General features: G+C 50.9%; 1 protein-coding gene across 12 annotated transcripts in view; it reads right to left on the reverse strand.

Annotated features, from left to right (window-relative positions):
- CHD6 (chromodomain helicase DNA binding protein 6) overlaps positions 1–18,654 on the reverse strand; it is a 209,956-nt gene that overhangs the window by 16,509 nt on the left and 174,793 nt on the right. For 11 of the 12 annotated variants that reach the window (XR_012647850.1, XM_075011571.1, XM_075011575.1 and 8 more), the window contains 6 exons: positions 16,585–16,636; positions 9,540–9,759; positions 8,053–8,261; positions 1,734–3,260; positions 912–1,060; positions 174–371 (listed from right to left, as the gene is read on the reverse strand). Coding sequence is in view for 11 of the 12 variants with exons in the window: in XM_075011571.1 (XP_074867672.1) it covers positions 174–371; positions 912–1,060; positions 1,734–3,260; positions 8,053–8,261; positions 9,540–9,759; positions 16,585–16,636 (2,355 nt within the window). In the remaining variant the exon portion in view is untranslated. The remainder of the gene's footprint in view (positions 1–173; positions 372–911; positions 1,061–1,733; positions 3,261–8,052; positions 8,262–9,539; positions 9,760–16,584; positions 16,637–18,654) is intronic. The other variant, XM_075011572.1, reaches the window with a different exon arrangement.

The following is an 18,654-nucleotide window of genomic DNA, read 5'->3' on the forward strand; positions in this document are numbered from 1 at the left end:
AACTCTGCCTGCCTGGCACCTGGGTGGACGCCAGCACGGGGCTGGTGGGGAAGGGTCTCCAAGCTGCCCATAGGATACTGCAGAGTGCCCGAGGCTGGGAAGCCCTAACACCAAGGTGACGCAGTTCCCAATGTGAGCTGGTCTGGCCAAGTGCCCCAACACATCTTTGGTACCTGTGTAACTAACATTCCGTTGCTGAAGCTGGGAGCCGGGACTTCAGGCTCAGCAAAGCTGCTCCGAGTGCCTGTGCTGCTTGCTAACACTGGCGTGGGCATCAGGGTTTGTGGTTCAAACTGCTGATTAGACGAGGGCCACTTGCCCTTTAAGACAGCATGACAGATGTTATCTATGCGGTTAATGATCACTCGATCCTGCAAGTAGAAGCAGACAACTCAGTGGCATGACAAAACCCAGGGGCATGTCATGCAAAAGGCAGTGTGGCAGTCCAGGCCCATGGGCCCCAGGAAATGCAGCGAGCCCATAGTTGCTAACAAGGAATCCCCTCTTTTCACAAATGTAATCAAGACCAATGCTTTTGGGAGATTTCTGAAGGCCCCAGATGCACATGTGAACTTGTGTGTCTGGGTGCACAGCGACTACATGGATGTGTGCCACAGGACACAGCATGGAAGGGGAAATTCCGTCCTGGCAGAGGGCCCGCGCTATGTCCATGCTCCACTTCCATCACACTGGGACCCAAGGTCAGTCTCCCCATGACAACCCTGAATCCTGATCCCCACAGTGGGATTTCTGTGCCTTCAGTCCCCTGCCTGCTCATTAACATGGAGGAGGGCCCAAGAGGCGCGTGTCAGGTATAAGCCTAGTGCAGGGCAGCAAGGCAGCGAAGCGGAGCCTGCAGAGCCCCAATTTGTGAATGGTTCAGACAAGAGTAAAACTGATTCTGAAGCCACCTTAGGCCACTCCGAGAAGGAGTAGAGTGTCTTCTCCTGCAGCAGCTGGGCGATGGTGGGCGCCCGGATGTCCTGCAGCTCTTCCACATCTGTAGGCTGGGCACAGGGCAAGCTCTTGCTCTTCTCTGCCATGTACTTCTCTGGACAATCTAGGCAAAGTGACAAACAGCAGGTGCCATGTCACCCCAGAGCCCACCACCTGGTTGACACCACCAGCACCCCACTCTCAAACCATCATTAGGGACTATTTTTCTTTTCAAAAGTGAATGCTTTGGCTGCAAGGAGGCTGAGCAGCTAGTCAGCAGTGGCTAGGAGGGCCCTGGACCCTGCAGCGTTTTGGGAGGTCAAGGTCAGGGGCTGGGGAGGCCAGCAGGAGTTTGTTACACAACCTCAAGGAAACAGCTTAGCCGAAAGCCATTGAACAATGACCCAACTAAAGGCCAAGGCTAGCCATACTGGTGGGAAGACACAGACCGGCCCACTGTGAGCCACGCAGTCCTGGGTAGGAAGCAAGGAGGGCAGAATGAGACCCCACAGCACAGGTCACTGCCCAGTCTTGGGAGGTGGACTTAGGGGGGCTTTCCTTGCCCTGCTGCAACAGGGCAGTTGCCAGCCCTGGCGGGGACAGGGAGAGCAGAATGACACACACACTGAAGGCCTCCTGGAAGCCCAAGTGCAGTCTGTTTGCTCCTCTCACCTCAGCAAGAATATGACTGGTTAGAAAGGCACACGCCCCAACCATGAGGCAGGCACAGCTGCCTCCTGAGGCTGCAGGCTGACACAGGCTAGATGCCCAGGATGCATGGACACTCAGTGCCATACCTTGGCTCTGGCTGGTGCACTCCTTCTCTTCCTCATCTTTGTTCTCACACTCGTCATCTTCCAGCTGCAGCTTGTGCCCTTCCAGGTGCCAAGCCACATTGCCACCCATCTGTGCAGCTGAGCCAGCTTCCCAGCACTCCCTTCCCCTGCTGGTGGGCACAGCCTTTGGGAGCTCCGGCTGAGGGGTTGCAGCTGGCCTGGGAGATTGGGGGGAGTGCTCTGCAGGGCTGTCGTGGTCGGGCTCCCCATCCCCTTCCCCACTGTTACATTGCGATGCCCCCTGTCCTGAAGCCTCTGCCTCACCATTCATTCCGAGGCAATTTATTTGGGAAGTGGGAAGGCTAAAACCAGGTTCCTCCTCTGCTGGCATATTAGCTTTGGGATCCCCATCAATCCTGGCGTTTGGGGTGACCCTCAATCCTTCTAGAGCATCTGCTGCCATTTCAGATCTCTCCTCCTCCTCCTCCTCTTCCTCCTCACTGTGGCTCTGACTTGGCACTGATTTATCCTCCAAGCCCTTCTTATGTAACAGGTCCACAAACCTCTGCTCTGGGGGAATTTTTATCTCCAGGTTATGAAGACTGGGCCCATACAGGCCTAGGCTGATCACACCCTCTGCACTGGTGAGCTCAGGTAACCTGGGCTCTGGGCTGGCCTGCTCCAAGGCATCACCAGTCTCAGTGGGGACACTCCTGGAGGACTGGCTGGCTGAGGCTGAGGGCCAAGGCTCCCCACCTTCACTGGGACTGTCCATTTGATCACAGCTTATCTGCAAGGTCTCCAGGAAAGAGGTCTCTCTGATGGCCTCAGCCTCACAGCTGGATGGGTCCTCATCCCCCTCTAGTTTTCCCTCAGCAAATTTGGCTGCACTGTTGCTGACATGTGTGCAGCTGGGGCTGTCCTGGGTGAGAGAGCTGTGCTCACTGGGGCATGCCTTTTCCTCATACATCATGCACATCAGAGAGTCTGGCAAGGAGCTTTCATCACAGTTCATGGAAATGATGTCCCGCACTGTTGACAGGAATGTGTCACAGCTTGTGTCCTGAGGGCTGTCCTCCACCCGGGACAGGGCATCCTCCAGGTTTTCGAGCTTAATCTGGCTCTCAGCTTCACTTTCCAGGGGCTCACAGGTCCTTTCCATCTGACAGTAGGAAGGGGAGCTGTAGAGTTTGGAGTTCATCTGATGGAGGCAGCATAGGTTCTCTGGGCCTGGGACACCTGCTCTTTTGTGCTGAGCATAGTTTCTGTACGCATCCAAAAATGACAGCTCGGGATCGTTCATAATGTAGTAGTCGGTGCGGTTCAGCCCATGCTTTGCTGTGCCGAGCAGCAGGTCCCGATCATGCTTGCCACACTCCCACCAGACAGGAAGATATAGGCTGGGCCTGCACAGCTTGAGCCGCTCATGGAGCTGTGGGTACTTGAGCACTTGCTCCCGGACCTTCCGTAGAAGTTCAATCCGGTACAGTGTTCTTGCAGCACGTTCCTCTGTGATTGGCTCAACATAGATGCTGGGATCAGGTGGACCTGCAGTGAGAAGAGAGGCAGAAATCCCATTACTAACTAGATAGAACACAGAAGAGTCTTATGGTCAAACCTTGTTACTGTGCTGTACATTGCAGGTTGTTGCTTGGCTGACATTCACAGATATGAGAAGAGCTGTCAGGTAAGAAAGCAAGAGAAGCCTGGTAAGTTTATTATGGTTACCAGTCAGTGTGGTCTCTACTGCAGATTGCACTGTGGAGAAGCAGCAATTTAGCGACCAGTAGAGCTGTGGTCTAGCTTGGGTCTCCTTAGTTCAAGAGTCATTTAGAGAGGAACCAGAAGCAAAATGAAGTTCTTGATCTGAGGGTACTGACTCTGGAGTCTCATGTAACTTAACTGGCCAGAGTCTCTGGTTTCTTAAGTTCCACTCTAACCAATCAGAATGGAAAATACTTTCTCACCTTCACCTCTGCTCCGAAGGCAGCCATTCACCAGTGGGTATTGCAGAGCGCTCCCATCAACTCCAGTCTGTGCTGCCTTGACTCGGCAAGCAGCACCAGAACAGGCTCTTAGTGGCACCTTGCGAGGTACCTGGCAACTGATGCACCACGTGGGTTTCTTAAAATATGTATGAGTGTTTCAGAGCAGTGATCCCATCATGCACAGAATCACAGGAATGAAGGGACCACTAGAGTCCCATCTCCTAGACTAGAGGTGAGCAAAGTGGGGGAGACATGAAATTTGTAAGGGGGATGCAGCATAGTCAGCTGCTGGGTCTCAGGCTCATTTATCTCATTAAACATGTTGAAATTTTACTGTTTTTATGCACTTGTATTCACATTTATATGCCAATTAATGACGTTTTTATATTCTACAGACTTATTTTTTTTACACAGACCAAAACAGCGTTTTTTTCATATGAATATAACTGAAATTTCCATCAGTTTGGATGACCTCAGATGGGTGGGGAGCCTGATATAAAAGGTCTGCTCACCTCTGCTCTAGACCATCCTCAGAAGGGGTTTGTCTAGCCTGCTGTTAAAAACCTCCAGCAATGGAGATTCCATACAACCTCCCTGGGCAACTGTTCCAGTGCTTAACACTGACAGTAAGTTTTCTAACCTAAATTTTCCTTGCTGCAATTTAAGCCCATTGCTTCATGTCTTGTCAGTGTATAAGGAAATCAATTCATCACCCTCCAATTTAAAACCACGTGTTACATATCTGATGACTGTTAAGCCCCCCACATCAGTCTTCACCAAACAAAAAACCCTCAACTTTTCAATCTTCCCTCAGTTGTCACCTTTTCTAGATCTTTAATCATATTTGTTGACCTTCTCCAATTTGTCCACTTTTTCCCCAAAGTGTGGTACATAGAACTGGATACAGTGCTCCAAAGGAGGTCTGACCAGCATGGAGTGGAGAGGAAGAATTACTTCTCCTGTCTTGCTTACAACACTCATGCTGATAAACTGGATTAGACAGGACATTTCCCAAGGATTAATAACTCTAAGAAACTTTGCTGGGGGCAGGCAAGCCAGGGACTGCTTGGGGATGGAAATGTTTCTGTGTTTGAAAGTAAATCATTGTATGTTCAGTAATCCCCTTTCAGTGGTTTTTCTATCTCTGACTTTTCCGTGACATATGGTAATCTGGCAATGCAGGCTGAGTGTCTAGAATCATAGACTGAGTCTGGAAGAGCCCTCAGGAGGTCATTAATTCCAACCCTCTTCTTAAAGCAGGACCAACCTCAACCAAATCATTCCAGCCAGGGCTTTGTCAAGCTGGGCCTTAAAAACCTCTGAGAATAAAGGTTCCTCCATTTCCCTAGGTAACCAGTTCCAGTGCTTCAACACTCTCCTAGTGAAATAGTTTTTTCTACTATCTAAACTCAAACTCTCCCACTGAAACTTGAGACCATGGCTCCTTGTTCTGTCATCTGCCACCAGTGAGAATAGCCTGGCTCCATCTTCTTTAGAATGCTCCTTAAGGTAGTTGAAAGCTGGTTATCAAATTCTCCCCCACTCTTTTTTTCTGCAGACTAAATAAGCACAGTTCTCTCAACTTCATAAGCCATGTGCTCCAGCCCCCTAATCATTTTTGTTGCCCTCCACTGGACTCTCCTCAGTTTGTCCACATCTTTTCTGTAGTGGTGGCTCAAAACTAGACACAATACTCCAGATATGGCCTCATCAGTGCAGAACAGAAGGGAATAACCATTTCCCTCCATCTGCTGCCAGCGCTCCTACTAATGCAGCCCAATGTGCTGTTAGCCTTCTTGGCAACAAGGGCACACTGTTGACTCATATCCAGTTTCTCATGCACTCTAATCAACAGGTCTTTTTCTGCAGAACTGCTGCTTAACCAGTCAGTCCCTAGGCTGTAGTAGTGCATGGAATTCTTCTGCCCTCAGTGCAGGACTCTGTATTTATCCTTGTTAAACCTCATCAGGCTTCCTTTAGCCCAATCTTCCAGTTGGTTTAGGTCACTCCCGATCCTATCCCTACCCTCTGGTGTGTCTACCACTCCTCGCAATTTAGCGTCATCTGCAAACTTGCTGAGGGTGCAATCCATCCCATCATCCAGATCATTAGTTAAGATGTTGAACAAACTAAGCTCCAGGACTGATGCCTTGGACACTTTACTTGATACCAGCTGCCAACCAGACATTAAAAAAACTGATCACTACCCACTGGGCCTGCAGATCTACCCAGCTTTACATCCACCTTACAATCCATTAATCCAAGACATACTTCTTCAAGTTGCTGGCAAAAATACTGTGGGAGATCATATCAAAAGCTTTGCTAAAGTTCCAGTATTTCAGATCCACCACTTTCCCTATGTCTACAGAGCCAGTTATCTCATTATAGAAAGTAATTATATTGGTTGTGCATGACCTGCCATTGGTAATTCCATGTTCAACTGTTCCTGATCACCCTCCTCTCCTCCAGCTGCTTCAAAATAGTATCTTGAAGACCTGCCCCATTTTTCCAGGGACTGAGACAAGGCTGCCAATCTGTACTTCCCCAGATCCTTCTCCTTCCCCTTCTAAGAGATGGGCACATTTGCCTTTTTCTAACCATTCGGGACATTGCCCAACTACCACAAGTTTTCAAAGTTAATGGCCAATGACTCTGCAATCCCATCAGCCAATTCTCAGCATCTTTGATGTATTAGATCCATCTCCATGCTTATCTGAGTGCCTGTCTGTGACCATTTGTTTGTCCAGGGCTAGTTGCAGGGGCTATTTGACTATGTGTTTGTCTGTTTGAAAAGTGCAAATTGGAAGTGCTTTGTTCCACATGGATCTTAAGGGGCTGATTGGATTTGTGGCAAGGCTTTGAGCCAGGCACCTGCTTCCAGCCAGCACCCTTACAAAAAGGCAGCCAGAGAGAACTGAGTGAGCAGCCAACAGAAGGCCTTTGCCTGTGAGTTTGCCTCACGGAGCCTGACAGACGTGTTTTTTTTTTTCTACCCTCTCTTCTCTCCTTCAGGCTTCAGGATGCAACAAATACATCTGAGGAGTGTCTCAGAAGGAAGATTGTACAGATAGTGAGATCAGCTGTTGTGATGTGATGGACATGCCATATTTGTGTTCCACAGAGGACAGAAGAGACTTTGTTTGTATGGAGTTCAAGTTGGTCTCCATATTGTAAGGGAAGGTTACGGAACTAGAGGTCCCAGTATCAACCCCATGGTGAGGCCACATCTGGAGTATTCCGTCTAAATCTTGGCCCCCAGTGACCAGAAAGGATGTGGATGCATTGGACAGAGTCCAGCACAGGGTAACAAAAATGATTAGGGGACTGGAACACATGACATATGGCCTAGGGATTTGGGTTTATTAGTCTTCAGAAGAGAGTAGTGAAGGAGCATTTGATAGCAGCCTTCAATTACCTGATGGGGGTTCCAAAGAGGATGAAGAGAAGCTGTTCTCAGTGTAGACAGGTGAAAGAACAAGGAGCAATGGTCTCAAGTTGCAGCGGGGAAAGATTTAGGTTGTATATTAGGAAAAATTATTTCACTGGGGCTGTGTCGACACTTGCAGTCCTCTTTCAAAAGAAGCATGCAAATGAAGGAAATTGAAAATGCAAGTGAGGTGCAGATTTGCATATCTGGTGCATTATTTGCATGTTCATTGGAAAGAAGAAAAGCAGTGTAGATGCGGCTCTTCTGAAAGTAAACTCCACCTTCGAAAGAGCCCTTCTTCCCTTTTTTTATGGGAAGAAGGGTTCTTTCAAAGATGCGGTTTACTTTCAAAAGAGCCACGTCTACACTGCTTTTCTTCTTTCAAAAGAATATGCAAATGAGGCATCAGATATGCAAATCTGCACCTCACTTGCATTTTCCATTTCCCTCATTTGCATGCTGCTTTTGAAAGAGGAATGCAAGTATAGACACAGCCCAGGAGGGCGGTGAAGCAGTGCTAAGGGTTACCTTGAGAGGTGGTGGAATCTCCATCCCTAGAGGTTTTAAGTTCCAGCTTGACAAAGGCCTGGCTGGAACGATATGGTTGGGACTGGTCCTGCTTTAAGCAGATGTCCAGATTCAATGACCTCCTGAGGTCTCTTCCAACATTACGATTATATCTGGAAGGGAATCTCCCCAGCTGGAGTCTATGGCCCTGGGAAGTACCTACTGTTTGAGCAGGAATGAAGGGTCACATAACAGGCAGCCACTTGGCAAATAGATAGTCAGGTTGCTAGAACTGCAGTCCTCCTTGGTTTTCGTTCTCTCAGAGAAGGTGCCAGCTCCAGCCCTTCCCCGGGCACTCCTAATCCAATAGGGTCTCCCCACCATTGTCCCGCATGCTGGCAGCGTCCCCTCCACTCACCATCCTCTTTCCAGAGGGGAAGGCGACACACATTCCTGCACATAGCTACAAAGCTGTAGAAGTACTTCTCCAGGCTCTCATCCGTCTTCTTCTCCAAGCGGGAAATGGCTCGGAACTGGGTCCAGTCAAAGGCCTTCTTCTCCTGGTCATAGATAACCCCAAAGGAGGAGACAGTGCGGTAGAAATCTGCCTGCTCCCTTCTTGTCCATCTGCAGGGCAGGGAGAGATGCACACATTGATGAGATTTATTTATGGCCTTGTGCTTTCTCACCGTGTCTGGTGCTGATGAGAGACACCAGCTGAAGAAACTCCACTTAGGCTCACAGTTCCAGCCAGGAGACAGAGGAGAAAGGATAGAAGGTCCTGCAGGAGAAATCTATATCATTAGCCTGTCCATGAGGGTGTCTGAGGGATGAGTGCATGTTTGCAAGGGCAGCCCTACCTTGCTGAAAATGACAGCTGCCCTCTTGCAGGACTGAGGCTGGAGCCTGGACGGGTGCTGTTCTGCGGCACTCCAGACCCATGTTTCTGTCTAAGCAGCATGAGAGCAAAGGGATTTGATTAGTTATGGAGATACACATCTCACAGAGCTGGAAGCGACCTCTGGAGGTCATTGAGTCCAGTCCCCTGCTCTCTTGGCAGGACCAAGCACCATACCCTTTCCCCTCCCCGATCCCTAAATGGCCCCTTCAAGGACTGAGCTCACAACCCTGGGTTTAACAGGCCAATGCTCACACCACTGAGGGTGTGTAACTTTATGGCATGATGGTTTTTACTGTTCCCCACTCCCAGCTTTTTCTGTTTTCCTGTCAAAGGTGAACAAGAGGCTCGCCTGGTGAAATTAAACAGCAGCATATTTAGACCCAGTGCAAGAAAATGCTCCAGTCCCCAGTGACCCTGTGCCTCCTGTTGTGCCAGCTGGTGGCACAGAGACAGACAGCGTTGTAGAATTTAAAAAGCAATGGGTAACTCCTGGGTACTGGACGTGCTAACAACACAGGCTCAGGCTGTGAGGATGATAATCCAACCTCATGCTTTTGAGTCCAGGTGGAGGGGCAGGAAAGATTCACAGCCCCTCACACATGGCATTGCTCACATGGGGGCTAGAATGTACCCTGGCAGCATGGGGCAGGCAACAGGATGCCCAACTAGATGGCCCAACAGTGTGTCCCAGGCTACTAGAAATGCCCCTCATTTCTCGTTTCCAACAGCTGTTAACTGTAACTGCTACTGAAGGAGGCTACTTGGAATGAGATCCAGACCTGGCCAATGCTGGGGCCTGCTTGGGGTATGGACCTGCCCCATGGGTGCTACCCCAAGCATGATTCCCAGACGGGGAAGTGTAGGTGCTTCTGGGCACAGGAGCAATGTGTGTGCCTGAGATGTGGAGCCAGACTGTCTTGGCCACCTTAGGAAGAGATGGTAAAACACAGGGGGCCAGTGATTCTTGACAAGGAGTGTGGTGTGCTCAGCTGCTCCCTTGTTACCTTTTCTGCATTTCCTTGTTCGCCGGGTCCATCTCAGCAGCTCTCCTGAACATCTCCTCGGGCAGCCAATAGCCATGATTACTGGGCACCAGCATCTCGGCTCGGGGGGGCAGCTCCTTGCGGTTGCATCGCTGGTAGATTGTGACGAGCCGTCGCAGTCTGGCTGTGAGGGCGGACGAGACAGGCCAGCAGGATCTGTCTGAGTTGGAGCCATCCTGGGCTTCAAGCATCAGCAAGGACATTAATACTTGACATGCACTGCCAGAGGCAGGCCTGGAGGTGGGGGTACTTTCATTAAACAGCTCTGCCCCCCACTCCCTCCTCATCACCCCACACACACTGCCCTCACAGCCCTGGGGAGGCCGGGGATCAGGTCAGGCCCTGTATGCCTCCATTCTCTAGGACAGCAGTGGAGGATGCCAGAGGCTGTCTGATTACCATCCACAAGGCCTTCCTTCTTGACCTTCGCATCACAGCTCAGCTTGGTTTGAGCTTCCTTCAGGCTCAGCCCAGTGCCTGGGAAAGGGGCTGGAATGTTAACTGGCTCCACACTGTTCTGAAGCATGCCCAGCTCTCCTGGGACAGGACAGCATGTCCAATGGCTCATTCAGCACTCCTCCCCTCCACAAGGGAGCTGCCAGCACTGGCTGCAGGACCCCTGTCCATCAGGCATTTGATTGAGAACCACCTTACTCTATTCACACACGCTACGGAATAACTGGGCCATGTTCCTACCTTCCAGGCACCACCAGGCTTGGTCTGACTGGACCCGGAGGGGAAAAGGCTCCATCTCCCAGCACTGTGGCCCCACAATGTCTGCTGGCTTACCTCTCACACCTGTGCCAAATGCATACCTACCGCCAAGCGGGGCAAGGGACAGCACTCTGGGCACAACAGGAGCTTTGCCTTTTGGGGAAGGAACAAGGGGGGGATTCTGGTCTCTATTTGTAACAGTAACTGGTCAGTCTACTGGGATAAAATGATCACTCGCCTTTTCACCTGCTGTTCCCTGAGATAAGTTGCTCACATTGATTCCAATCAGGTGTGCGTGCACCGTGTGCACGACAGTTGGAAAGCTTAACCCCAGCTGCTACCCATCAGGTCAGCTGTGGAGCCCCAGGGAGTGGCACCCTTCCCACCACACAGCCCTTCAGTTCCCTCTTGATAGCTCCTCTTGACCGAAGGGGAGGTGGGAGTGTATGGAACAGATGTGAACAACACCTCTACAAGAACAACAGTGAAAACTGTTCCCACAACATTCTTGCCCATGATGAGTAGCCATTTTAGCAGAATTTCCAGATGCCATGAAAGCTCCTCACCTAGTAAATTATTTTGTTAGTCTTTCATAGAATCATACAACAACAGAGCTGGAAGAGACCTAAGAAGCCATTGAGTCCAGCCCCCTGCTCTAAGCAGGACCAAACCCATCAGATCAGCCCCGCCAGGGCTTTGTGGAGCTGAGACTTAAACACCTCCAGGGATGGAGACTCCACTACTCCCCTGGGTAGACCATTCCAATACTTCACCACCCTCCTAGTGAAAAAGTTTTTCCTAATGTTCAACCTGGACCTTCCCAACCACAACTTGAGACCATTGTTCCGTGTTCTGCCATCTATGACCACTGTGAACAGCCTCTCTCCAGCCTCTTTGCAACCTCCCTTCAGTAAGTTGAAGGCTGTTATCAAGTCCTCCCTCAGTCTTCTCTTCTGCAGACTAAACAGTCCCAATTCCCTCAACCTTTCTTCATAGGTCGTATGCTCCAGCCCCCTAATTATTTTGGTCACCCTCCACTGGACCCTCTCCAGTGTATCCACATCCTTCCTACAACTGGGGGCCCAGAACTGGACACAGTACTCCAGATTCGGCCCCACAAAAGCCGAATAAAGAGGAATAGCCACTTCTCTGGATCTACTGGCAACGCTCCTCTTGATGCAACCTAATATGCCATTAGCCTTCTTGGCTACAATGGCACACTGTTAACTCATGTCCAGCTTCTCTCGTCCACTACAACTCCCAGGTCCTTTTCTGCAGAACTACTACTGAGCCAGTTGGACCCGAGCCTGTAACAATGCCTGGGATTCTTCCGGCCCACAAGTTGTCCTTATTGAACCTCATCAGATTTCTTGCAGCCCAGTCTTCCAATTTGTCTAAGTCACTCTGGACTCTGTCCCTACTCTCCAGCGTATCTACGTCTTCCCCCTAGCTTAGTGTCATCTGCAAACTGGCTGAGGGTGCAATCCAACCCCTCATCCAGGTCACTGATAAATATGTTGAACAGAACAGGACCCAGAACCGAAGTGATCTTTAAAGTGATACATGACTGCCCATTTTATCCAAGTACAATCTGAACTCCTACCATTTCAAATTAAGGACAAGATGCGCCCCTTGTTTCTCCCCCAAGTAACTGTTTTGTCTCCTTCAAGTGCTTGCTCATCTCCATTCCAATTAGGTAATTCACAATCCCTACCCTGGAGGAGGTGTTGGAATCAATGAGCTGCTGATTGGAGCACCACTGTGTGGAATGCTACATCCTGCCAGGACTGCTGCACAATGGCACACAACACTGTGAAGGTCTGAACAGAAGACCATGTCACCGCTCTGCAGATCTCCTGGAGAGAGTCAGGAGCCAGAAAGACAGGTGTAGAGGCTTTTCCCCGAGTTGAGTGCACCGTGAAAGATGGCAGAGGAGCCCTGGCTACAGCATAACATGACCTGAAACAGGACATGATCTAGGAGGAAATATGCTGCGATGACACAGGCAGCCTCTTCATGTGTTCCGCCATTACTATGAACAGCTGTGCCAACCCTGACAGGGCTTGGTGTGCTCAATGTAGACGGTGAAGTCCCTTCTGATGTTGAGGAGATGCAGCTGGTGCTCCTGTAAGCTCTTGTGGGCTTTCAGGTACAAGACTGGAAGGAAAATATCCTGGCTGGTATGGAAGCTGGCTGATAACACCTTCTGGAGGAATGCCAGGTGTGGTCTGAGCTGACCCTTGACCTTACGAAATAATGCGTATGGAGGTATCAGACATGAAGGGCCAGAGCTCTAAGATGCGCTGGACTGAGGTGATCGGATAGGATACCAGAAAGGCCACTTTCCAGGAGAGATATGGGAGGGAGCACATGGCCATGGGTTTGAAGCGTAGTCCCATGAGGACCAGGTTGAGACCACATGTAGGAACAGGATGCTTGGCCAGGAGTGAAGTTTATCTGGGCCCTTGGGGAAGTGCCTGACCGGGGGCTTGCAAACCTGGAGTGACCTGCTTTCCCAGGGTGGGATGCTGATATGACAGCTAGGCAGATCTTGAGGAATGAGACCTTGCTCTTTTAGAGACATGAGGTATTCTAGCACATCTGGCAAGGAGGCAGATGTGGGCTTGAGGTGGCACTGGGAGCACCAGTACGTGAATTGCTTCCATTTACCCATGTATGTGAGTCTGGTGGAAGGCGTGCAGCTGCTGAGAAGGACATGTTGGACCTGATCTGAGCAGGTCTGCTCTGCTAGGTTCAGCCATAAAACTTCCAGGCCATCAGATGAAGAGAAGGAAGGTCCAGGTGGAGGAGGCGACCATGGTGCTGCATGAGGAGGTCCACCAGGAGTGGCTGTGGGACAAGCGGTTGAACAAACAGCTCCAACAGCGTGCAGTACCAGTGCTGATGAGCCCATGCTGGGCTCACAAGAATGATGTCCACCCTGTCATTGCAGCTGGCGAGGAGCACCTTGTGAACCAGAGAGAATGAATACAACAGGCCGCCTGACCACGATACCACGAAGGCATCTGCCTGGGATCCTCGGCTGAGCTTCCCAAAGGAGCAAAACTCAGGGCATTTCCTGGTGTCTGTGGTTGCAAAGCGGTTGATCTTGGGAAACCCCCACCTCTGGAATGTAGCACGGATCATGTCTGGCTTGACTGACCACTTGTGGCACCCTGCCCACCACACAGCCCCAGCTTCCAAGTGCTCCAAAATGGATTCCTTGAGATTCCTTCCATTATTTTCCCAGGGATTGAGGTAAGGCCGACCGGTCTGTAGTTCCCTGGATTGTCCTTCTTTCCTTTTTTAAAGATGGGCACTCCATTTGCCTTTTTCCAGTCATCTGGGATCTCTTCCAATCTCCAAGAGTCTTCAAAGATAATAGCTAAAGACTCAGCAATGACATCTGCCAATTCCCTCAGTATCCTTGGGTGCATTAAATCCAGACCCCATGGTTCTGTGTACATTTAGTTTATCTAGGCAGCTCTTAACTCATTTCTTCCCCACTGAGGGCTGCCCTCCACCTTCTCACACTGCATTGTCTAGCACCATAGTGTGGGAGCTGTCCTTGCGCGTGACGACTGAGGCAAAAAAAGCATTGAGTACTTCAGCTTTTCCTACATCATCTGTCACTAGGTTACCTCCCTCATCCAGTAATGGCCCCACACCTTCCCTGATAACCCTGTTATTGTTAACATGCCTGTAGAAACCCTTCTTGTTACTAGTCACTTCCCTTGCCAGCTGCAGTTCCAATTATGCTTTCACTTTCTTGATTACTGCCTGGCATTTTCCAGTTGTATATTTATACTCCTCTTCAGTCAACTGTCCAAGATTCCACTTCTTAATGAACCTGTTGAGTTCTCTTAGATCCAGAACGGGCTGGAATCCTCCCTTCATTTTGGGGTAAGGAAATAGTGGGAATAGAAACCCCTGGCTCTGAACTCCTGAGGAACCTCCTCCACTACACCCAGGTCCAGGAGCACTTGCACCTCCTGCAGGAGAAGTTGCTCATAAGAAGGGTCTCTAAAGAGGGATCGGCAGGGGAGAAGGCAGGGCGGGTGAGAACACAATGGGATAGAATATCCCACCTCCACCATGCAGAGGACCCAGTGGTCTGAAGTAATACTGGCCCATATCCAGTGAAAGTGGGACAGAGGGTTCAGAAATGACAGGGAGAGACCATAGTGGTTGGTACTCTGTGCTTGACTGCAACTTTAAAAGGCCTGCTGTGGGCCCAAGGAGGACCTCATCTGCCATTGGGTCTGGCCAGGCTCAAGGCAGGAAGAGTCTTCAGGACGACTGCACCTTGAAAGTCTTCCACCGAGTTGCCAGCTGTGCATGCACAAGGACTGCGTGGTGTTCCTGGAGTCCTAGAGGCTATGAAGGTGGGAGTTAGTGTGCTCTGTGAAGCCCATGCCATTGAACGGGAGGTCCTGGATGGTTTACTGGACTTCTGGCAGAAGACCTAACAGCTGGAGCCAAGCACTGTGGCACAGAGTGATACCCAAAAAGAGGACCCAGGCCACTGACTACCATATCAAGTCCTTTACCTGTGCCAATGCCGAGACCACTGGAGGGCCATTGTGGAACAATGTATGAGGTGCCAAGTCTTGCTGGGTCTGAAGGCCTGACTCCATTAGGAGCTGTTTGAGACAAAAGTCTCACTTGTAGCTGGTTCATGGTTTGAGCGACGTGCAGATCTGGCACTTGTCTAACTTGTGAGTCTCCGCCAGACACTGAAGATGTAAGCGAGGGGTGTCACTAGCAGTACAGGCTTAGTGCAGGAACTGCATGGCTTGATCCCCTGAGATTTGGGCACACCCTAAATCCCAGAGGAGATGTGGGTGGAGCAGGGGAAATTCCCATGCACTCGATACTAACTACCTGGACTAAACTACACTAACTTCTAGCTACTAAGAATGTTAAAGAACTAACAGCTATCCATGGAAGCACTAGGGACCCGTGGTGCACTTGTGAAGCAAGAGAACCACAGTTCCAACTACTCTCAAAGTCAGTAAGAAGGAACTGAGAGGTAGTAAGCTCTGTCACATATAAGCTACGTCTACACGTGAAGCCTACATCGAATAGCTTATTTCAATGAATAACATCTACACGTCCTCCAGGGCTGGCAACGTCGACGTTCAACATCGATGTTGCGCAGCACCACATTGAAATAGGCGCTGCGAGGGAACGTCTACACGCCAAAGTAGCACACATCGAAATAAGGGTGCCAGGCACAGCTGCAGACAGCGTCACAGGGCGGACTCAACAGCAAGCCGCTCCCTTAAAGGGCCCCTCCCAGACACAGTTGCACTAAACAACACAAGATCGACAGAGCCGACAACTGGTTGCAGACCCTGTGCATGCAGCATGGAACCCCAGCGGCAGCAGCAGCAGCCAGAAGCCCTGGGCTAAGGGCTGCTGCACACGGTGACCACAGAGCCCCGCAGGGGCTGGAGAGAGCATCTCTCAACCCCTCAGCTGATGGCCACCATGGCGGACCCCGCTATTTTGACGTTGCGGGACGCAGATCGTCTACACGTGCCCTACTTCGACGTTCAACTTCGAAGTAGGGCGCTATTCCCATCCCCTCATGGGGTTAGCGGCTTCAACGTCTCGCCGCCTAACGGCGATGTTAACATCGAAATAGCGCCCAACGTGTAGCCGTGACGGGCACTATTTTGAAGTTAGTGCCGCTACTTCAAAGTAGCGTGCATGTGTAGACACGGCTATAGAGTGCCGTACTGGCCCCACCTCAGGGGGCTCCACAGCCAACTTGTCAAGTAGCCACTCAGGTAAAGCTTTACGACGCCTGTGCATGCAACGTGCACACACCTAATTGGAATTGATATGAGCAAGCACTGGAAGAACAGACTCATTTAACATACAGCTAATTCCAGTTGGAGACCATGCAGTAGGGTGAGCTGGTGCTCTGGAAATGGGGGCCAGGGTGCTCACACTCCAGTCTCAGCTCCCCCACTGAACTACCCAGGCCCTACTTGCTGCCTCCTGCAATGGGGGTAATTCCTTCCCTAGGGCTGGATTTGATCAGTGCTTCCAGAAGGTACAGTTCAGATGCCCACTGTTGTTACTCAGAACTCCCCAGCTGTGCCCTGCACCCCAGAGAAGCACTTGCCAGCTGTTAAAAAACATATTTTCCTTGCTGGAGAGCTGCAGAGATGCCTTCCTACTACCTTCTGTTACTGCCGCACCTAGCAACCCCAGCTCTGGGCAGGACCCTCCGCGATGTGCCACACACACAGAACAAGCTGTCCAGAAGGCATAACCTCACCTGCCACACTGCTGTCCTGTTTCTCGACATCTTCATTCAAATTCCCAGAGTCCTGCAGGAACAATAAGACACAGGCCATTCAAATCTGAGAGGGGAGCATCTGCCCACCTGGTGGGAACAGGTGTGGAAAGAATCCAACCAGCCCCCCCACACCCAGCTGCTCCCAATCCCTGCATGCTGCCTGTCAATAGCTCTCCAACTACGCTTGGCCTGGCACTGTCACTGATGAGCTCCTGCCTGTCTCAGCATGGGCAATATCTTGAGATCTGCAGGGTTTGCAAGCAACCCCTGTGAAGCAGTGGGAGCTTCTCACGCTCTAACTGGAGAAAGCCACTCTCACGCCACAGCGCGGACAGTCCCCCACACTGGCCCCTGCAAATGTTAACACTCCTGCATTGTTCTGGAGCGCTACAGGGGACTCACTGTTCGGGAGGAACCACTGACCTACAACACATGCTCCACCTTAAGATGGAGAGCAACCCAGAACACTGCAGAGCACAGCTACTGCTTAAGGGTCCAGCACTCCAGGGAGCCACCAAAAAGAGGGAGTAGCTGGGGCCTCTGTCAGCACAGAGAGAGCAGAGCCAGACCCAGAGTGAACTGGGCCTGCACCTTGTTCTGGGGCCCAGCTATCCTGCTCTACAGTGGGCAACAGCCCATAAAACTCCTGGTATCAAGGAAAGGTCTGCCAGGATGGGGTGTCTCTGCAAGCCCCAAGGAGGAGCACAGAGCCCTTGTGGTTTAGTGCTGTTTCAGAGTCCTCCAGAAGAGAGAAGGTAGATCTTGCAGAAGAATGGACTCATGGTGCAAGAAGTACATATGATTCTATGAAGTTTTGGGGGTTGCTGTGGTGGAGGCAGGAGCAGAACAAACAAGCCGGAAAGGACACTAGCCTCTGGCTGAGCTCTCCTGCAGGCAGCAGTTCTGGAAAACATAGCAGGACAGCAAAGCACATTATCCAGGGCTGTCTGGCCAGGCAGACCCTGATTGGTAGAACGGCTCAAACTCTGTCATGCTGTCTGCCTGTCAGCTGCCCCTGCTGGAGCTGCGCCCACCCTAGCCAGGCTAGGGCCTCTAGGGAAACAGCAAGCCCCACTCGTTGGGAGATGGACAGATCACTCCTGTCTGGCTCAGAGATGCCAAAGGTGAGAGCAGGCTGGGTGATACAGGGGTAGTTCAGAGTAGGGTGCAGGGGACGCTGCACCAGGCTGAGGGAGTATCAACAAGGGCAGGGGGCAGTGATGTCACTCAGGTCTTTTATCACCAGGCTCCACTGGACAGGCCGTGGGAATTCTGGACAATCCCATGGAACATAAAACCCATTTCCCAGGGATTTGGCACACAGGTGGAGTAACCTGGAGAAAAGCAGGCCTAGCAGCATCGATCTAAAGCCACAGAGGGAGAGCACAGCATGGCTAATGCAGATACTGGGGAGAGCAGAGGGCTGCTGCCCCAAGTCCTGCTAACAGTTAGGTTTCATCTAAACTGCGAGCTAAAATCGATTTATTAACACTGGGTTGTATGAATTCGATTTTGAGCATCCTCACTTTCCCACAGGCTCCCCACAAAATCGATTTATGGCTTCCACACACATCACCAAAATCGACTGTTGCAGCAGTGTATTGTGGGAACCTATCCTACCGTTCCCTGCGCCGTGGAGCACTCTGGCTATTTTCACTGGTGTAGCATGGGTAAAAAACACCCCGTGGGTGTGGGTATCTGACAACATCTTCCCACATTTCATTTCCCTCATTCCCCTGCCATGTTAACCAAACATCCGAAAATCATGTCCAGTGAGGGAGACTTCTGCCAATGGCTAAACAACCCCCAACTGCAGCCAGCCCCCAAAATCGTGACCGCCGAGGGAGACTTCCCCCAGGTGGATAAAAGACCCCTGACTATTTCCAGCCCCCAAAAATTGTGTCTGCTGAGGGAGACCTGAGAGCAGTGGAGATGCAAGAGGCCAGAGCGGAGAACTGTGGGGCATTGTGGAGCACATACAGGACATCTCTGGAGGCTTACGGATTTGATGTAAAGACATGGTGCTTCCTCACTACCTTCATTTGGAAT

Source organism: Carettochelys insculpta, chromosome 17 (assembly GCF_033958435.1).
Source record: "Carettochelys insculpta isolate YL-2023 chromosome 17, ASM3395843v1, whole genome shotgun sequence".
In the NCBI taxonomy this organism is placed as follows: Eukaryota; Metazoa; Chordata; order Testudines; family Carettochelyidae; genus Carettochelys; species Carettochelys insculpta.